Raw genomic sequence first — 19883 nt, forward strand, 5'->3', positions numbered from 1 at the left:
ATATCCGATTACTCAAATCCTAGCTGTCCTTGAAGGCCCAGATCAAATGCTACCCCTCCTCTACAAAGACATCTTCAATCTCCCTGCCAACAAGCAGCTCTATCTTCCCTGTAACTCCCATGTATTTTCTTTGTACTTCCCTTCAAACATTTCTCATACCAATTTATATAACTACCCCTTCCATATTATAGCTTCCTTGAAGACAAGAACTATGACATTTCTTTTTTTTTTTTTTTTTAAGGTTTTACTTATTTATTCATGAGAGACAGAGAGAGAAAGAGGCAGTGACATAGGCAGAGGGAGAAGCAGGCTCCATGGTGGGAGCCCAATGCAGGCCTTGATCCCTGGACTCCAGGATCATGCCCTGAGCTGAAGGCAGACACTCAACCACTGAGCCACCCAGGCGGTCCCAATGACATTTCTTTCCGTTGTACCTTAAAGCTCTTGGCACAGCACGTGTATATGGTAAGGGTTTACTAGATAAATAATACAAAAAAAAAAAAAAAAGAATTTCCTTAAAGCAGTGCTCTCTTCTTTAAAATACTGGATAATCAATCTCTGGGTAATTACAAATCACTGCTTTAGTTTCCCTCGTGTTTTTCATTAGTGAGACATTCCTCCATCACGACCATCCATCTGATTTCTCCAGTATTTACTGACCCCCTCATCAGTAACATATACAGAATATTTTTTACATATTTCCTTGCTTTGTGGCTCTTAAAAAGTGAATGAAAAAAAAAAAAGAGGGAGAGAACAGGACATCTTTGGAGTTGAAATGAGTTCATTTTCTCTTTGAAACAACCACAAGAGGACAGTTTTTACCCTAATTCAGGCATTTGCATACATAACAATCCATCAGGCCAAAACGAGTAGAACAAAGCATGAAAGTAAAAGCATGTAGGAATTTCCATGCTCTACACTTAGCCCATTCGATTCCCACTACAGTAGAATTTCTTTCATTACTGTCGGCCCTTTGGGGTCAGCACACAGCACCACTCTCCCTATTTTCTTCTGGAAACTTTCCACTGAAGAACCCCAAGACAGTCACCAGCACTCACCAAAGCAGGTTCCGCCCTGCTGTGTGGGTAATGAAGCTGGTGGGCCGGCAGCTTCCTCCTGGTTGCCAGGGGAACAACCAGGGCCATTGGCCCTCTGAAAACGGAAAAGAACAGCAAGTGCAAGACCACGCATTCCATCCTGCCTTGCAGATTAAACCAGCTGTCAAGCAGAGTGAAGAATCAAGCAGAGGTCTGCTGACTGGAAAAGTAACCCTCACGGTGGAACTCTGAGATGTAAGTACTTCCTCTGTTCTTTTTTGAAAAGCATGTCTAGCATGACGGGTAGTTTTTCATAGCTTCAGAATTTTTGCTCCCTGGCAGGCAAGTTCTGTGACCCTGTGAGGAGCCACTTTGGGCAACCCCTTTTTCTCACAGAATTTACATTTCCTGAACATAATGTACGCTTACGGGTGGCTTTCACCACGAAACAATTTTTTTTTTTAGGCTTCTAGGCACATGCATTGCTCTTTACTGAGATTTTGCCTTTAAAAGGAAATGTTTTAGTGCCTTCAGCAAAGAGTGAAATGGTCTTCTCATTTAGTCTCTAAGCAGATAAACTCACTTAGGCTAATATTATACAAGAGACATCTTCATGGAACCTGGGCTTCTTGTTTCTATTTAAAATATTTGGCTCTATTTCCCTGTCCATCTTCAATGTGAAATCATAATTACATACGAGATGACCTTTTTCCTTATTGTGATCCCAAACAGAGAAAAATGGGAACTCTCAAAGCATCAGCTTATATTGTTCCTTTGCTCTGTTTTTATCTAACAGTATTACATTTATTGCTTTTTTACACATTGCTCACTGGAAAACATAGAAAGATAAGAAGAAAGTATGCTTAGATGAGCATTAGCCATGGATTGGTTAACTTTTTAAAAAATGTGTCCTTTTATTTAAAAGTGAAAAATTTTGATAAATACTGTAGTTGAAGGCAGGAGGATAGGGATTTTTTTTTTTAGTTCAAACCTATAGCCTTACACAGTCTGCATAAATTTTATTGTTAATAAGCATGTTTATGGACAGTTTTTTTTTAGCAGAAAGTATGTTGGTGTGAACTGAGAGAGGAAATATTTCAGAAAAGTTGTGCATAATATTCTATAAAAACCTGTCTTCAAAAACTACCAAATATTTCAGAAAAGTTGTGCATAATATTCTATAAAAACCTGTCTTCAAAAACTACCAAAAATATCCAGCCTCATTTGTTTGAAAAATTTGTTAATGAAAACAGTGATCTTTGGGATCACTTTAAAAAGTTAAAAACTTTTATTTTTGGACCAAGTAATGCAATATGTTTGAAGGAATAAAAAAAATCCTCACTAAATTTTTTATAGAAATTGGGCATTTTCTGAAAATAATAGGTTCAATAAAGTGTTTATGGAAATGAGTGCTTTTCCACAGCTGACTTGGATTTCCCAATTTTCTTTTCCATACCAATATTTGTGTTGGTTAAAGCTGGTATACAATCAACTTTTTAAATCCAGTGTTCAGCAGATCACATCTCTGTATCAGTGTCGGGAGAACAGACAAGTCACACGTGGCTCCATGGTATGATTAAGGGCACAGACATGGGAGTGTGTGGCATGCTAGGGGTCTGAACCTCAATGATCTGATTAGCTGAGCATAGATCAAGTCATTCAAGGAAAAGGCTTCAAGGGTTTGCAATCACTGGTTAACTAATTCTCACAAGGCCCTGTGTCAAGGACAGAAATGCAGTAGCTACACATTTTAGTGAAGTCTTCCCATTTGCTCGGTCTCTGAGATAGTTTGTGTCCCACATGCAGAGGCAGCACTCAACTGATGCCCTTATTTTTAAATCTAATTTCTAAATGTTCTTTTTTTAAAAAAGTGTTTCTGAAATGTTTGTGTCTTTGTTTCCTATTCCTCTAGCATGAGGTTCCTAAATACCCTTTATGTTAAAGGGCACAGAGTCTAGTGATAGAATATGAGGCTTTTGAGTAGGAACGTGACCCTGGCATGGAAAGTAACACTGTGATGTCCACCACGACTCCCTAGAGCATATTTGGCTGCCTGGGTTCAAATCTTAGCTGTTTCTTACCAGCACTGTGACCTTGGGCAAGCCATTTAACCTCTGTGTGTCTCCATATTCTGATATAAAAATGGGGCCACAATATCTACCTTTATTATGATTGCAAGGATTAAATGATATAAAACATGTAAAAGTTCTTTGAAGAATACCCAGCACAAGAGAAGCAATCTTTAAATATTATTATAAATCAATAAAACATATGTATAGTTCCTAATTTCAGTCAACTTTCAACACAATGTATTTTCCACGTTTCTTATTTGGAAGTACCTCATCTGTTATTAATGTTTCTTATAGTTAGCTGGTTTAGTTGTGTGAACACAAGGCTGAGGGGCAGTAAATGTCGATGTGGTAAGATGTTGATTCAATAACATGTCTTCTCTAACAAGCAGTCTGAACTCTAATGGGAATCAAAAGTTGTGTTAAGTTGAGGTGTCTTGAATATTCTATCAGGTTGAGCTAGCAAGTAAGATGCTGGATATATGAGCATGAAGCTCAGGAACAGTTTGGGAGATGGTTCATCATCAGCATATAGACAATATTGAAGTCCATAGATTAGCATGCAATCAGTAAAGGAGTGGATATACACAGAGAAGGGAGCGAGGCTCTGAACCAGAGGCAGCCAACAATGACAAGGAAGAAGGGGGATGCCAAAGAGACTGAGAAGTAGCAGGAAAAACTGTAGAATATGGTGTCAGGGAAGAACAGAAAGTTCTTTGCTCAAAGAGAGAGTAATGGTGGTAAGAGGGCAAGCAAAATTAGATCAGGAAATTAACTACTGGATATGGGCATGTTGGAGGGTGGGAGTCACCAGAAAGCTGAGGACAATGGTTTTAATGGAGTGATACTAACAGAAGCCTGACTGGAGTGGCTTAAAAATCTAACACAAACAACATATGGGCTCTCTCTGTACAATTACAGATTTGCTTATAGGAGCTTGTTTTTAATATCTTTTATGGTAGACTGGTGTAGCCCTATAGGAGAAACAGGTTTGAGGCAGGCAAGAATAGCCATTCATGTCCCTAGCTACTATAGTTTCATGCAACAGGTAGGATTTAAAGATGCTTTGAGACGAGGCTGGTTTTTTAGCAGTTGGGAAATAGAAAACACTCCCAGACACAGGGAAAAACATAAGCCACATGAAGGAAGTCTCTCTCTCTCTCTCTCTCTCTCACACACACACACACACACACACCCCCCAAGCCCTTTCAGGACTTCTTCCCACAATATTTCCTGATGCCTCTCCCTTCCAGTTTTGATCCATTTTCCATAAAAGGATCATTTCCCGTTTGCGTCTCTGAATTGCCTGGCCTCCAAGGTCATTAAGAAAGCCAGAATCTTCTTGTGGCCAAAAGGGCTAAAGAATTCATTTGGAGTCACACCTAGACATCATATCATGGGTACTCAGTTTGGCCCAAATTGTGATGCCCAGATGATCCACTGGAGCTCTGCTGTTGTCACAAAAGTAATCTTCAAGAAGTCAACGAAATAAGGAGGCATTCTTTTAAAAAAATTATTTTAGGATAGTTTTAGTCTTAGAAAAATTGTGCAGATAGCATAAAGACTATCATGTGCCCCACATCCCATCTCCCCTATTGCTACATCTCACCTCATTATGCTACATACACTTGTCACAATTAATGAACTAATATCAGTACATTACTATTATTAACCAATGTACACATTTTTTTTTTTCAGATTTCCTTAGAATGCCCTATTTCTCTTCCAGGATCCCACATTACCCTTAGCCATCATTCCCAGGAGGCATTTAAAGACCCTTACAAATCTTTTAAGAAAGCAGCAATGTTTGGGGCACCTGGGTGGTTCTGTTGATTGAGTGGCTGACTCTTGGTTTCTGCTCAGGTTGTGATCTCAGGATTGTGGGATCGACCCCTGTGTCAGACTCTGGACTTGGTGCAGAGTCTGCTTGGGATTCTCTCTTTCTCTTTCTCTCTCTCTCCCTCTGTGCCTCCCCCTGCTCACATGCACACACTCTTTCTCTCTCTCTCTCTCTCTCTCTCTCTCCCTCTGCCCCCTCCCCCTGCTCACATGCACACTCTCACTCTCTAAAGTAAATAAATCTTTTTTTAAAAAAGAAAGCAGCAGGGTTTAAATTGCTTTTGGTTCCAATATTTCTAACTGAAACCACTAAAGGAAATTTAATTCTTACTTTTCTAAAATCAAATTGTTGGAATAGTTGAATACAGATGAAAGGGAAAAGCTTAAGGCTTACGTTGTGAGGAAATAGTTCAAGGCATTTTATGGGACTGTAATAATGTATAACACTAAGTGGAAGAGCTTACTCCTTTTTTATTGTTTTGGAAGCAGGTAATTAAAATATTAAAGGTTTGCAAGCTTTTCTTTTTCCCCCTCATCTCTTAGCAAAGGGATTACTCTGACTCATTCTCCTTGGCAACCTCACACTCATATAATATAGGCCCAGTAATTTCAGCAAAGCTGTTCCAGGATAGTTTTAAAAACTGGGTGCTTAAATGTTGGGTTGTGGGTAAGTTTGCAGTAGGGGTTATTATAACTCCTCAACCGGGAGCAATTAGGGCAATGGCTTCTAATGCTCACAGCTATCTGTGAAATCAATGCTTACAAACTCTGCTCACTCTTCCCATAAGGCCTGAATGGGTGTGTGCAGTGAGGTAGAAGGACAGGGATCTGGGGCCTTGACTTGGGGCTCATAGTCCCCATTCCAGGCGAATGTGTTTCGCCCTGTGTCTCCATCAGACTTACAGGAAAGTTCCAAGGCAACTGCAAACCTAGACGGCACTCATTGGTAAAGCCACAAAGGTTGGGGATGTTTCATAGGATTTTTGCCAGGTGTCACTCAATGGCTTTAGTGGGGACTCATAGACAAGGCTTAGGATATCAAGTTCATACTTCCCATCCTCTCACTCATTCACAAAGTCTCAATATGCTTGCTTTGTCACGGCTAGGCCAAACACCAAAATTCCTTCTAAAAAAGATGAATTTTGTTTGCTGATTTGATAATGTGATGCACTCCACAATTCTAGGAGGTGAAAGGTAAAAGAAGAAGCAAAAGATCAACGATATGCATCTTTGGCTTAGCTAATGTAGGGATCCACTTGGGTAATATAAATATTTACGGAATGTCTCTATGTACCTGGGCTAAGACTGGGGGAAAAACCATAAACAAAAAGACCAGAGTTTTGTCACATCAGAAACCTGACCTACACAGCATACCAACAGCAAGGGGTCCAGCATCCAATTTAGCAAATTAGCAGGTGAAATGAGTACCCTGCTGAGCTCAACACTTTCAAAACAAAATGCCTGCTTTTCATTTGGTTCAAGTTGGTTCTTAGTCCAGTCCAGAAGCTTCTGAGCCCATTTCCATTATTAAATACATTTAATCTCAAAGCAGTAATCCATGGATCCTTGAAGAAATCCTGACTTCAACCAACCAAAGAGCACAAATACGGTTAAATGAACATTAACCACTTGTATTTTGCTGGTCTGTGCTTCCACCTACCTGATACAGGTCCTTGCCTCCTTTCCTACCACTGGTTTGACATAGTAGAGTCCCCAGGAATGTCTTACCCATGCTCAGAAATTACCCTTTCACCTGATTCTATCGCCACCACAACTGGATGTTGACTGTCCCTTGCCTTAGCCATAGGGCTCTCCACTGATTCACTACTTGAAGCGTAATGACCAGGGGAATCTCCAGTCTGTCCTCCTGGAAGGGCCAAGTGGTGTTGCCTGCCCCTCTTTCTTTATTGTGCCATAGCTGCTCTGCACTCCATGCAGAAGTGGGGAGAAGGACTCTACCCCTAGCTCAGTGTCACATTTTGTCACCCAGATAGGGCCACTTGTGCCCCACCTCTCAGAGTTCTTGAGAGCAGTCTGTGCAGTGTCTGCCTACAGCTCCACTGGACTCAGCCCAAGGCCTTAATTAGTCTGGGCTGAGAAAAGACAAGTGCCATCCTGTCCTTCCACTCATCCCTGCCCCAGGCCTTCACACATCATCTTCACGCTTCCTTCTTTCTTCCTTGACAGTTCCACACATGAAAATAACTACTGGATACAGGCCCCCCTGTGAATTCATGAGACATGTCCAGATGCATCTGTTTAGGCTGGGCTGGGTCCAAACAGCATGACGACTCTGGACAGTTTTGAGCTTGGTATTTCAGAAAACAAGTAATGGAGTTGAGGATACAGTTACCCCAAGAGCTTATTTATGATCCAGTTTGGTGAGAGTAATAAGACACAAGAAACAATTAGCAAATACTGTAGGGCTGTAAACAGAGTTGCTAGTGCGTTTGGTCCAAAGGGTGGTGTGATTATGGGTGTTTTGTAGTTTCCTCATAACCTCCTTATTAGTTTCCTATTACTACATAACGAATTTCTACAGAGTGGCTTAAAAGAAATTCATTCTCTTATGTTTCTGGATGTCAAAGTCCAAAAGCAGTCTGACTATGCTAACAGTCAAGGTGTCAACAGGGCTCATTCCTTCTGGAGGCTCCAAGGGAGAACCAGTTCCTTGTCTCTCCCAGCTTCTAGTGGTTGCTGGCATTCCTCATCTTGTAGCCATATCACTCTCATCTCTGCTTCTGTTGTCATGTTGCCCTTTTCTTCTCTGTCTCTTCCTGTTTTCTTCTTAGAAAGACTCTTGTGATTACCTTGGGCTCATCCAGATAATCCAGGATCTCCCCATCTCAAGATCCTTGACTTAATCACATTTGCAAAGTCGTTCTTGCTCTGTAAAACAACATTTATAGGTTCTAGGGATTAGGACATGCAACCCTTATGCAGCCCCCACAGTATCTAGCAGGAATAAGAAGAGACTGGAGAGAAATTGTTTTGATCAAAGTCTATACCCTGCTGCTCCTTTAAACATTTACACACATTTAAATTAGCAGAAATCGCTGGACGCTTCTTTCCATTTACTAGATGTGCTCACTAATGATTTCAAGGCTTCCCATTCCCCAGAATTACAGAAGAATATTTGTAAGTCAGAGTTATTTGTTACAGGATAAATGGTGCAAAGAGGCATCTTTGCTTTACGTTGAGCCTGTTCTTTATTCAAATTTTTGAATAAGTAGTAAGTAGTGCATTAAAAGAAACAATAACTTTCTATTCCTTTGGGGTGGCTTTTGGGATGCCCTGATAGAATGTTAATTTATCCCTATTATTATTATAATTCTGACATTACAAAATATCATAGCTAATAAGTAGTACTATAATACTATGTATATCATAGTATACTTAGTAGTAATAGTACTTCATGAATAGCACTAATAGACTCTATATATTTCCACATGCACCCTGCTTTACTCATATTATATCCTAGTGTGGTAGGGATTATCATCCTCATACCACGTTGGGAGAAATGACTCAAAAAGTCATTTCTGAGTGGCCCACATTCACAGTAAGTTGAACATGAACCATCACAAAAATACTTTAAATTGTGTCCTCTGGAGACCCGAATGGCATGCTTGATGCTAATTTTGCCTCAATGCCATCTTATGGAGGCATGAACTTTTGTTTCCGCTTTTTTCTAGATGAGGAAATAAATCAGATGATAGCAAACAGTTTAGCTCCTACTATATAAATCCAACAAGATACCGATCCCTCAGAATCACGGTGAACTCCACTTTGTACCTCTCACAGTGAACTGTGTCAAGTTCAGTGACAGGGAAGTGCCCTTCATCAACAGAGTGTGCACACGGTGGTGCCTCCAGAAGTAGACACTTGGGAAGGCATGTGAAAATTCAGTGGCTCCTAGGGGGTGTGCTGTAGTGGAATGCGAAAAAAGGAAAGACAACACTTATCACAGTAAGAAAACATTGAGGAGAGACCCAAATCAATGTGGCTTTCAGCATTATTAAGATTTCAAATATTAAATGACAAAGCTATCACTCCTCTTTTAAATATCGTCTTTCGCAGTGTTTATCTGTAACCTGCCTCCTGCAGTGTGTTTGTGGGACAGAGCCAAAGAAAAGAAAATGCCCCAAATCCTTTTTCTCAAAGAGCTTCTCAAGGTCCTGCACCTAATGGGTCCCCCATGAGCATCTCATCCACCGAGCCATGAGCCTGCCCTTCCTCCTTGGCCTGCCTGGGAAGGGTAATTGTATAGCCACAGATGAATGGAAACCAGACCTGAGAACAGGAGATCTCTCAGTTCTGGGGTCCTTGAGACGAGTCCCCATCCCACACTCCTCCCCTACTTATTTAATCCTTGCTTTCCCTCTAACAAGGGACAAGTAGGGATAAAGCTCAAAGTGCAAACACCCTTGAGCAAGAACGTGTTTACTTAAATCCATATTAAGGTTTCACCAAGTGCCATTTAGGACCCTGTATGAGGGTGGGTTTTTTGCACCAGGTATCTGGATGAGCCCTGACCAAGGAATTAAGGGAAGGCATAGCAAGGGGACCCTGGGGATGGGAAAGCTATTGTACCCACTTCAGAATCTTGCCTAGAACTTGTCTTGCCAGCAGCTGGTCTCACTGCCAGCCTAACAAAACCACCCAGAGGCTCCTGACTCAGAAAATGAACTGTGCCTTTTTCAGGGCTGTCGGGGACAGAATGGGCATCTTCAGGAGTAGAGTCCAAGGCAAGCCATGATGGGATGCTAAGAACGAAACCGAATGCTTGCCAGTGCTGCCCACTTGGGATTTCCTGCTTCCTACACCACCTGTTCCTCCTGAGGAGTTCAGGCAGGTGTCCCTGGCTGCATGCCCACAGCAGGGCAGGAGCTTTGTCCTCACCCCTGCCTGCTGAATCCCCCTCCCTCAGTCCCCTGCCCCATCCCAGGATTCTGGATACCGAAATAGATTTAGCTGGAGAGCCTAGAGGGAGAAGTCAGCAAATGCAGAAAGAAAATACCAGGGATCCCTGGGTGGCGCAGCGGTTTGGCGCCTGCCTTTGGCCCAGGGCGCGATCCTGGAGACCCGGGATCGAATCCCACATCAGGCTCCCGGTGCATGGAGCTTGCTTCTCCCTCCGCCTGTGTCTCTGCCTCTCTCTCTCTCTCTGTGACTATCATAAATAAATAAAAAATTTAAAAAAAAAAAAAAGAAAATACCAAAAAAAAAAAAATGTTCTGCTATTTAGAACTAATTGTATTCTATCTTGACTCCAATTTCATCTCTGACCGGCGCCTAAATGACCCTCCCTATACAGGGAACTAAACAGGTCTGCCCTGCTTACAAACTTTCAGCACCTCCTTTTTGCCTCTTCCAGGGGCCTCCAAAGGGAGTATTTGCATCCAAGGGAGCACACAAGCCAGGCCAGTGGGGTAGAGCTGAACATCCTCCAGCTTTCACTCATCTCAAATTTTATTTTTTTAAAGATTTTGTTTATGTATTCATGAGAGAGACACACACAGGCAGAAGGAGAAGCAGGCCCCATGCAGGGAGCCTGACATGGGACTCGATCCCGGGTCTCCAGGATCAGGCCCTGGGCTGAAGGCAGCGCTAAACCGCTGTGCCTCATCTCAAATTTTAAAAATTCTACTCTTCATTTATTGCTTACAATGCAGATAATATAGAAATATGGTATTTATAATGTTCTTACAAATAAAAGGTTTCATCTATTGGGGAGGATTTTTTTTTTTAAGTTTTTATTGATGGGGTGAGGATTAGTAGGGTTTGGAGACTAAACCCCTGAGCTTGGCTGGCAAGGTCCTGTCTAACCCTGCCCCGCCCACACACCAGCCTCATGGGTTCCCAGAAGCGCCAAGCACTACAGTCTCTGAGATTTTGCTCAAGTGATCCTTCTATCTGCCCTCTCCTCATACCTGGCCTTAACAGCGCCCATTTGGGGAGTCTTTTCCGGGTCCTTCTGCCTAACGCTTGCTCTGTGACTTTAAAATCACTCATCAATCTCATTGCCCTATAATTAGTTGCCTACTTGTTTTATCCCAGAGTAGCTGCTGAACTCCTGGGGCAATTCAATTCATTGGACCCCTGGGGTGAGTGAGGCCATCTTCCTGCTCTCAGGGTTAGCAGCACTGGGCACCTTTGGGATACAATACACTGCCAGAGTAAGGTGTAGGTCTCACTTTGTGGGATACACCCCAAATTCCAAATTGTCACCTTTCCTGGAATTTCCCTCATTTTCGCTCCCTGAGAATCTTCAACGACTTGCAAAAACACCCTTTGAGAACTGCATTTGGGAGAGACATCATCCTAACCTAGCTCCCCAGGTCCTGGCTTTGAGTGGGTTTCATGGGGTACCTGGCCACTAGCTGTCTCCTGCCTTTCTTCCCATGTCTATAGTTCAGATTTCTCTTTCAGACCATGTGTTTCTTGGTGGAGCATGTCATTAGTCTATGGTCTTACTTTTCAGCTTCTTCAACAGAGTCTTTTCCCTAAGTGTCTTTCTACCTTTAAAAGTAAAAAATCCTTTTTAATGTCAAATTAAACTTGCTTCTCAATGAAAAACTTGAAATCACTCTTAATTTTTTAATTGCAGTTAGAATCCGGGGAATTCCACTCTGTTTTTCCACAATTGTATTTTCTCTCTTTTGTGTTGAGACTACAGAGTTCAAAACATCATGATTCAAGAGGTTTCAAATCTGTTTTGGGCAAATGGTCCAAACAGTATCCTCCCACCGACAGACACACTATCTCCTTACTAGTAATGTCTTCTCATAAACAGAACTAGTGCAGTTTGAAACATTCCTTTTGGAGCCAAGTATAAACATTATCTAAACGTTGGGTGTAATCCTAGATTGGGGAGGAATCTGTGTGGAACTTGTTTTGAAATAACTGATGTCTGTATCTGCTCAATTCAGAAATCTTTGCTTTTATGCAGCTAATTGCTGGTATTAATTGCTGTTGAGATTTCTTCAGTTGCAGAACAAAACTAATAGTTGAACTGATTCTGAATAGTTGGTTGTTAGCTGTGGTTTTTCAACATACTCAGTGATTTAAAGGCTCGAAGATGTAATGATCATACATGGTTTTCTGCACCTTGCCTGAAAAATTTAGGTGGATTGACACCACCTGGTCATTTGTCATCATTGCATAAAGCCATTTATTATGTCTCACAACCTAGGCAGGTCGTTACTGGCACCCACCAGTACCCATGCCAACCATCCTCTCCTCTTTTGGCATAATCCTGGACTTCATTTTCAAACTGCCTGTAGAGAGGGGTTGACATGTGCCTGAGTTCTGGTCAGTGAAATGTGAACAAAAATTTCTGTAGAGGATCCAAAGGCCCAGGAGATGATAGAGCTATGGATGAAAGCTTGAGTCCCTGTATGACCATGTGGAGAAGAGCACACCCTCCCATCCCTACAGCTCCTTCTGGCATTACACCGCCACATAAGGGGCAAATCAACCTTTGCCGTAGGTCCACTATGTATTTTTTCATGTGGGCAGATTCCAACACAACACAAGCAGAACAGCACAGACACGTCAAATTGCCCCTGTCCCCTACTAAGCCGCTGCCCATCCTGGGGGTGGGGAGAGGGCTCATCTTAGGACATAGGAGGCAAGTCCTAATGACAGAGCACACAAAAAGCTGGGATGCTGAGAAAATGATGTGTCAGGGCAAGTCACAAGGTTTCACCCCATAGGACCACTTACCTCCCCTCTTGCACCGCCATCCCCACAGCCCATCAATCTCTCTGCCCTACTCCTGGGTTTTCAAATTCTGATCACCCTATGATAATTACATAGGTAACTTTTCCTTTTCTTTTTTTCACTTTTACTGCCCTCCTCAGATACTTCCTCTTCCATGAAGCTTATGACACCTTCCATTTCCAGGCAAAGTTAGGGGTAGACTTAACACTCTGTACAAAATGTTATAATGATCGTCACACCATGCTGTGGTTGTTGATTCAGGGGTCTCTTCTACTGGTGTAGAACCCCTGAGGGAGCTCTCATTGCCTTTATTCTCAGTTTCCAGCACAGTGCCCAGTATATAGCAAGTATTCAACAAAGTTTTATTGAATGAATGAAAAAAAAAGTTTACCAAATGTCAGTGTCTTCTTCGTTGCTTGTTAAAGAAATCCAATTTAGACTGGTTTGAGTAGGAAAAACAAAAACAAAAACTTGGTTCATATATTTCAAAAATCAAGGAAGGATGTCAGGCATGGCTTGATCCCAGTGCTCAAAAAAGGTTGTTAACAATGTCTCTCCATTTCTTGTCTGTTCTTCTCTGTGCTAGCTTCATTGTCAGGCAAGCTCACCCCTTCTGGAGATAAGATTATGGTCACCAGTAGATCAAGATTTCCCTTCTAACAAGATGGGCAACCCCCAGAGGAAAAAGTTTCTTTCCCCATAGTACCACCCCCACAACAGTCAGAGACCTAGCTAGGGGAGGAAAAGGGTCAGGGTGATGTATTTGTGCCCATTCTCCTTATGCCATACTGGAATCTGCCCACAAATGAGTAAATGCATAGTGAAACTAGGGTGTTCGCAATCCAAATCTAAACAAATTAACAAATCTAAAGAAACAAATCTAAAGAAAGTAGTCCAGGGTAAAGCTGAAGGAGAAAAATCTCCAACTAGAAACCCCATCAGCTTTCTGGAAACCCCATCAGCTTGTTACCAGGGCCATCTATCCCATTCTGTGCTCTATCAGGAGGCTTCATGTATTTAGCCTCCTGGTTCCAGCCCTGAAAACCAGAAGGCAGGGAAAGGCCACCCTGAGGTCCAGCCAGGGCTTTGACTGCAGGGGGTGGGGGGCCCAAGGGGCCCGGGGAACTGCTCACAAGTCCTTTTTATGATCTCCAGCCCCACTCATTTCAGGAAATCAGTGTCCATTTCCCTTCCTACCTCTTTTATTCCTCCATGAATGCCTCTAAAAGGTATTAGCACCTGCAAGAAAAAAGTAGACATGTTCCTCACCAAGCTCCAGGCTGATGGATAGATTCTCTTCCACCTCCCTGTCCCCTCAGGCTGGGGTCAGAGCAAGCTAGGGATATTGCTGACAGCTTTCCTAGTTCTGGGATGAAAGGGTTACCAGGGCATGAAGTCCCAGAAACCTCCAGTGGAATCTGGGACAACTGATCATCTAAAATTATCTTGTAATTAACAAGTTAGTCACTGCTCCTTACTAAGTGGGGTAGTCACCACCACATTTTAAAACTATTTAAAACTGTTAAACCTTGTGTTCAGGAAGAAATCTGGCCCTATGCATTCCTCAAAGCCCTTCTTTTATTACAAAATGAACCAATGAATACAGCCTTTAAAAAAGCCCTGTGCCGAGCTCAAAATAAACACAAAACTCTATAAAGTACCATGTTCAGCCCCTCAAATCGACTTTAACCTAGCTCTCTGCTATGTCCCTATAACTATACATATGTTCAATTGGCCTTTCTCAGTTCCGCCTTATTTGTCCCCTTCTGCCGATAAGCCCTTGGAGGGCAAGGGTACGTGTCTTATTTGTCTTTGTTTCTTCTGCTTGCCCTTGGCACATGGCCCATGCTGAATCCTACCTGACTCCTCTACCTTTGCATCCTCTTCCTCCCCACTGCTGCAACCCCTCAATCCTCACCTGAAAGGCCTGGAAACAGAATCAACTCCCTTAGAACACAAGTTCCAACAGCTCGTTGTCTTCTGGGCTGTGTCCCCAAGGCTAGCAGAGTGCCTGCTGCCTGAGGAACTCCCATTAACGTTTGCTGAAGGAATGGAGTTATGATTGCTGTGAACCAATATCTCACCTGCTCACATATACCTGGCTCAGCTTATTTTTAGTCTCCCTGCTCTCCAGGCACCTGCTGATGAGCTTGTGCTTGCAGCCCGTCTACCTGACCCCGGCACTTTTAGCTTTACCTCCCTTGACTTCTCTTCACCTTGCTTTGCCACCTCATGGCCTCATCTTGCACCCTACGTGTAGCATGTCCACCTCGCCCCTTTCCTGCTGTCACCATTCTCTTTGGACACATGTTCAGCTCCTCAGACTGACCCACCTATCCCTCCCCAGCACTTCCTGCGGGCGCCCTGTCACCAACCTTGGACGTTCCAAGTCAGAGGTCTTATTTTAAGTATTTTGCCAAACCCATGGTGCTTTGTACATGCAGATTAACTCAACTATGTCTTTGGTCAATTCAGAGGAACTGACTTGTACCATTGGTCTTGTATCTCTTGGTCAGGCATCAGCTCACTCAGGGGAAATGTCCTTATTTTTGAAAGACTAAAACCTGACCCTACTTTATAATGTATGTCTCATTCCAAGCTCACCATAAAAGAAGACCACGTATCTATGATATGCCAGGTACTTAGAGCATTTTCCTCCAGATCAGACATTGGCTTTGCTCTTTCAACTATGCATGCGCTCCTACCTTATTTAGATCATTGAATGCTACTGATATATTGCTTAGTATTAGAAGCCTACACTAAATTATTTGATAAAATCAATTTATAACATTTATTCTGGAGAAGGAGCAGATGAGCAAGTTCCTTGTGATTAATTGGTGCATGTTAGCGTGTTCATTATCCATCAATACAGTTAAAAATCTACTCTGATACTTCACATTTGTAGGAGAGCAGGAAGTATCAATGGACCTCTAAACAGATTAATATGATGGGGGGCATGTTTGTCTAGTTAGAAATTAAAGTTTATCATTAACTAAATGTTTCACTGGTATTCATGCTATGCTGTTTAACAGGTAGCGCTTGGGGAACTGAATCCAACGCGGAACTGTTTGTGTCCTAAATTCCAGAAAGTCAGATACTGAGGGGGAGGAGGGAATGTGCAGGTTTCAGGGGTTGCCAGGGATTCAGTACAAGGAAGACAATGTTTGGAGAATGTGCACACTCAAAGCACTACAAATCCCTGCCCACAGACAGGGTGCACCGGGTCTTATCTCGGGCACCCTGTCTTGCTTGCTGTTAGTGTGTTAGCCTGTCGGCAGACATCACAACAAGTTTTATACCTCAGATGAGCAGGTTGTTTGCTGCCTCTCCTGAGGCCCTGAGCAAAGATCATTTCTGCACTTGGGCTCCATTGCCTACCTTTAATAAAACTATGAGAGAGAAAATTATTGTGGGTTATTTTAGGGGCTCCTTTTTTATCAGTGCATGTTTCTTAAGTAGTCTCTACACCCAACATGGGGCTCAAACTCATGAGCCCGAGATCAAGAGTTACAGGCTTGAAAAAAAAAAAAGAAAGAAAGAAAAGAGTCACAGGCTCTATGGACTGAGCCAGCCAGGCACCCCATAAGCTGTATATTTTTAACGACAGCCTGTATGCTTTTCTTTCTGGTGAGCTTCAGGGAACTGGCTTGCAAAGAGGAAACACATAGTTGCCGGCCCCCGCTGAGACCAGAATGGCACCACCTTCTGGGCACAGCCTCCTTCTGACCAGTGCACTGGGCATCTTCATACTCCACTGCTTCACAAGAGGGCAGAAGAACAGCACACTCATTTTCACAAAGGAAAACATCATTAGGAACTGCAGTTGCTCTGCAGATGTCCAGGACTGTGACTATAGTTTGGCCAACTTGATGTGCAGCTGCAAAACTGTCCTGCCTTTTGCAATAGAGCAAACCAGCTACGATGGCCATCTGACCATCTGGTTCACAGATACATCTGCACTGGGCCTCCTATTGAACTTCACACTGGTCCGGGACCTGAAGCTTTCTCTGTGTGGTACCAACACTCTCCCCACTGAATACCTGGCTATCTGTGGTCTGAAGAGGCTTCGTATCAATGCTAAGGCCAGGGGTCCATCACTGGAGCAGAGCTTACTCATCTACAACAATGGGGAAAGTGAACCCAGAGAGAAGATTATGTTGTTACACAAAGGCTGGCAAACATGTATGTACATCTCCTTCTTAGATATGGCACTTTTCAACAGGAAGTCATCCTTGAAGGCATACAGTATTGAAAACGTTGCCAGTATTGCCAACACTTTTCCTTACTTTTCTTACTTTGAAACTATCCCAATTTTAAGCAACAAAAGCTATGTGGTCACATTCATTTACTAACATTGAAACAGGCTCCAAACACCAAGAACTGTGGCCAACTATGGATAAGGTGAACAAGGAATCTGGAAATAAGGCCTTGGGTACCCTTACCTACAACTTCACCTGTCTGCCCAGCCCTATTCACAACAGAGCCACACCTACAACCAGCCTTCTCTTCTCCACTCTCTGCCCAACCATGGGAGGTGTTTTGAAAAACAAAATTAAAGGAAAGAAACAAACAAAAACTCGGAAAAAAAAACCAAACCCAAAACAAACAAACAAACAAACAAACAAACAAACAAAACTACTTGAGTCCAGAAGGTCTTAAGAACCAGCCAGAGGCTGTGGAGAAATGTCAGGTCAGAAACAGAGAAAGCAGTGCACACCAAGGACTCAGCAGAGGGGGATGACCCCCAAGGAAGACATCTTCCTTCAAAACACTGCCTTGATTTTTTTCTGCTTCCTTTCATTACATTGACTAGAATTCCCTTAAGAAGAGAAGGATAGGATTCCAGAGGCTTCAGGACTGTGAGTTCCACAAAATGATTACATTCTCTTAGAATGATATTTTGCTAAAAAATGTTGCTAAAAACTTGAGCGCTGTGAAAGGGGAGTTTTGAGAGTGGAACAGGCTGGGTTAGGGTAGGACCTTCACCAAATGAAAGCACTAGGTTTTGAGGAGTGTGATACAGAAATGAAAACCAGAGAGCACAAAAACCAATGGCATATTAGCACCAAAATTTTGCTTAGGGCAAGCCCTAAACCTGGAGAGTTTCTCTCTTTATCCTTTCTCTTTCATTTATTCATTTTTTGACTTTGTTGTCCCTTCTGTACCATTTCACCTTTCTCCTCATTTTCCTCATCTTCCCTCTCCCCTTTATCCTTCTGCTCCAGAAATAAGAACTTAGATTAACACCATTAGAACTGAATTTAACACTACTAGGGGCTAGCCTGCAGAATCTAAGAATCATTTATAATGTTATTCTTATAGGCAAAAATGCTCATATTACTAACAGATAATTACCAAAAGATCTTTTAGGGCTCTTTTTAGGTTGTGCATCATACAATTTACAAAAGATATTTTCCATTTGATGTTTAATTCTGGAAAGTTAGGGTACTTTGTATGACATGGTTGACACAAAATGGTCTTAGATGTGATGACAAAAGGAACCAAGGCAACATATTAAAAAAAAAAAAAAAAAGGAAACTGACTTTAGTGTACAAAGGAAAATTTTCCTCGCAGAGATTCAATTTACCACCAAGATAGAATGTAAAGAATCCATGGCAATCATGATACAAATGACCAAACTCACAATGCAAGGAACTAGAAACATAATTGCATTTGTACTGTCATAATGGGAAGAAAGATTTTTTATTATAAAGTAACAGGACGTCTTGGGGTTCATGATTTCAGATCACATTTACCACATTTTTCTCTTAACCTTAACATAGGGCACCTGAAATAACCTGAAATATCCACATTCACTTAATTCGTGGGGGATTTGGCCACTCAGGCTAATTAGCATGAGTCCATAATGTCAGTGTTTAAATTAGGCCAAAACTAAGACCAAAGTACGAATTTTAATAGAACAATGCAATGACCTCATTAATGACATTGTATTTGAGAAGTAAGTTTAAAGTGAGAGAAAAAGACAAGGAAAAAGATGATTTGGAAAAGGAAAGGCAAGAATAAAAGTGAAAGGATGAATAATAAATATATTTACTATCATTAGTTACTGAAAATGTAAAAAACTGAATTTTAATGGATTTTTATTAATAAAATATAAAATTAAATGAGTTAGAAATCATGAGCATCTTCATATGCATTATCTTCCATTTGGTGGCATTGAATAGTTTCAAAGCCCTTTCACAAATGTTGTAAGTGATTCTTGTAAGAAATAATTGTAGATCAATGGAACTTAAATCAATAGAAGAGGAAAGTTAATTTAGTAATAAATCAAGCTTGCCTGATTTATTTCTGGCCTGAAAATATGGTTCAGGTTTCACTGACAGAGGATAAATAAGGAACAGAGAAAATCCACAGCACATACATGGGGGGAAGGACACTTGGTGCTCAGTGGAGGGTGAGGGCTGGCGAGACACCAGGGAGCAGTGGGGATAGTGGCAAATTGAGAGTATTACCCACCCTTTGAAGGTCCACAGCACCTCAGCTCTAGCCGTGGGAGCCTATAATGGGGCCAGATTCCATCTTTCAAGAAAATTAGGAATCCCAGGTTTTTATGTGAAACCTCATAATTTGTAAATGTTAACACACTATTTTGCCTTTTTGTTTGTTGCTTTCAGGAACACTATGTGGTCACGACCATGTCAATGGTCCCCTTAACCTTGGGGCTAGCCATTTGTCACCTCTGATTAGTGGTATGCTGGTAAGTTTAACCACCAGCTCTCCAGAAAGAAAAAAAAAGTACATAGATAAATATGTACATAAGTTTATTATAAATTTTGCTGATAGAAAGTTTGTGTATCACACAATTTACAAAATGATAATAAAATATACATAATTAATTCCTGAAGAATGCTTTCGGTGATTTTTGGCAAATTCTTGTATCCAAAGCTAACCTAGGGTTGTGACTGATGAGTGCATATAGTTAGTTCTGGCATGAATGCTGGCTGATATTTTTATTTATGTTAGGAGTAAGAGGGAAATTAAAAAAGATTTTTGTGGGAATATCATTTGTAGTCAATGATGTAAGCAAATTGCTGAATCAAATAATATTTTTCAAATACTGGAAAGATATTTCCTTAATTTTGAGGACTATTCGAATGTTAAGGCTATTGAAATGATACACTTTTATGTTTAATCTGTATTGTTAACATTTTCTCCAGCACACCCAACAAAACAACAAATCAAACCCTGATATGTA

The 19883-nt window shown here is 41.7% G+C and overlaps 1 protein-coding gene and 1 long non-coding RNA gene across 4 annotated transcripts in view; one reads left to right on the top strand and one right to left on the bottom strand.

The window, feature by feature from the left end:
- LOC140595796 (uncharacterized) overlaps nucleotides 1-19883 on the bottom strand; it is a 59034-nt gene that overhangs the window by 21897 nt on the left and 17254 nt on the right. The gene's annotated exons all lie outside the window — the stretch shown is intronic.
- Nucleotides 1136-19532, top strand: EPCIP (exosomal polycystin 1 interacting protein). 2 transcript variants are annotated; one of them, XM_025985191.2, is made up of 2 exons: nucleotides 1136-1292; nucleotides 16306-19532. In XM_025985191.2, the coding sequence occupies exon 2, from the start codon at nucleotides 16360-16362 to the stop codon at nucleotides 17017-17019; it is 660 nt and encodes a 219-aa protein (XP_025840976.2). In that variant the 5' UTR covers nucleotides 1136-1292; nucleotides 16306-16359; the 3' UTR covers nucleotides 17020-19532. The 2 variants fall into 2 exon arrangements, with proteins under 2 accessions (XP_025840976.2, XP_025840975.2); XM_025985190.2 differs by having other exon boundaries at nucleotides 1137-1292; nucleotides 16300-19532.

Source organism: Vulpes vulpes, chromosome 15 (assembly GCF_048418805.1).
Source record: "Vulpes vulpes isolate BD-2025 chromosome 15, VulVul3, whole genome shotgun sequence".
Taxonomy (NCBI): domain Eukaryota; kingdom Metazoa; phylum Chordata; class Mammalia; order Carnivora; family Canidae; genus Vulpes; species Vulpes vulpes.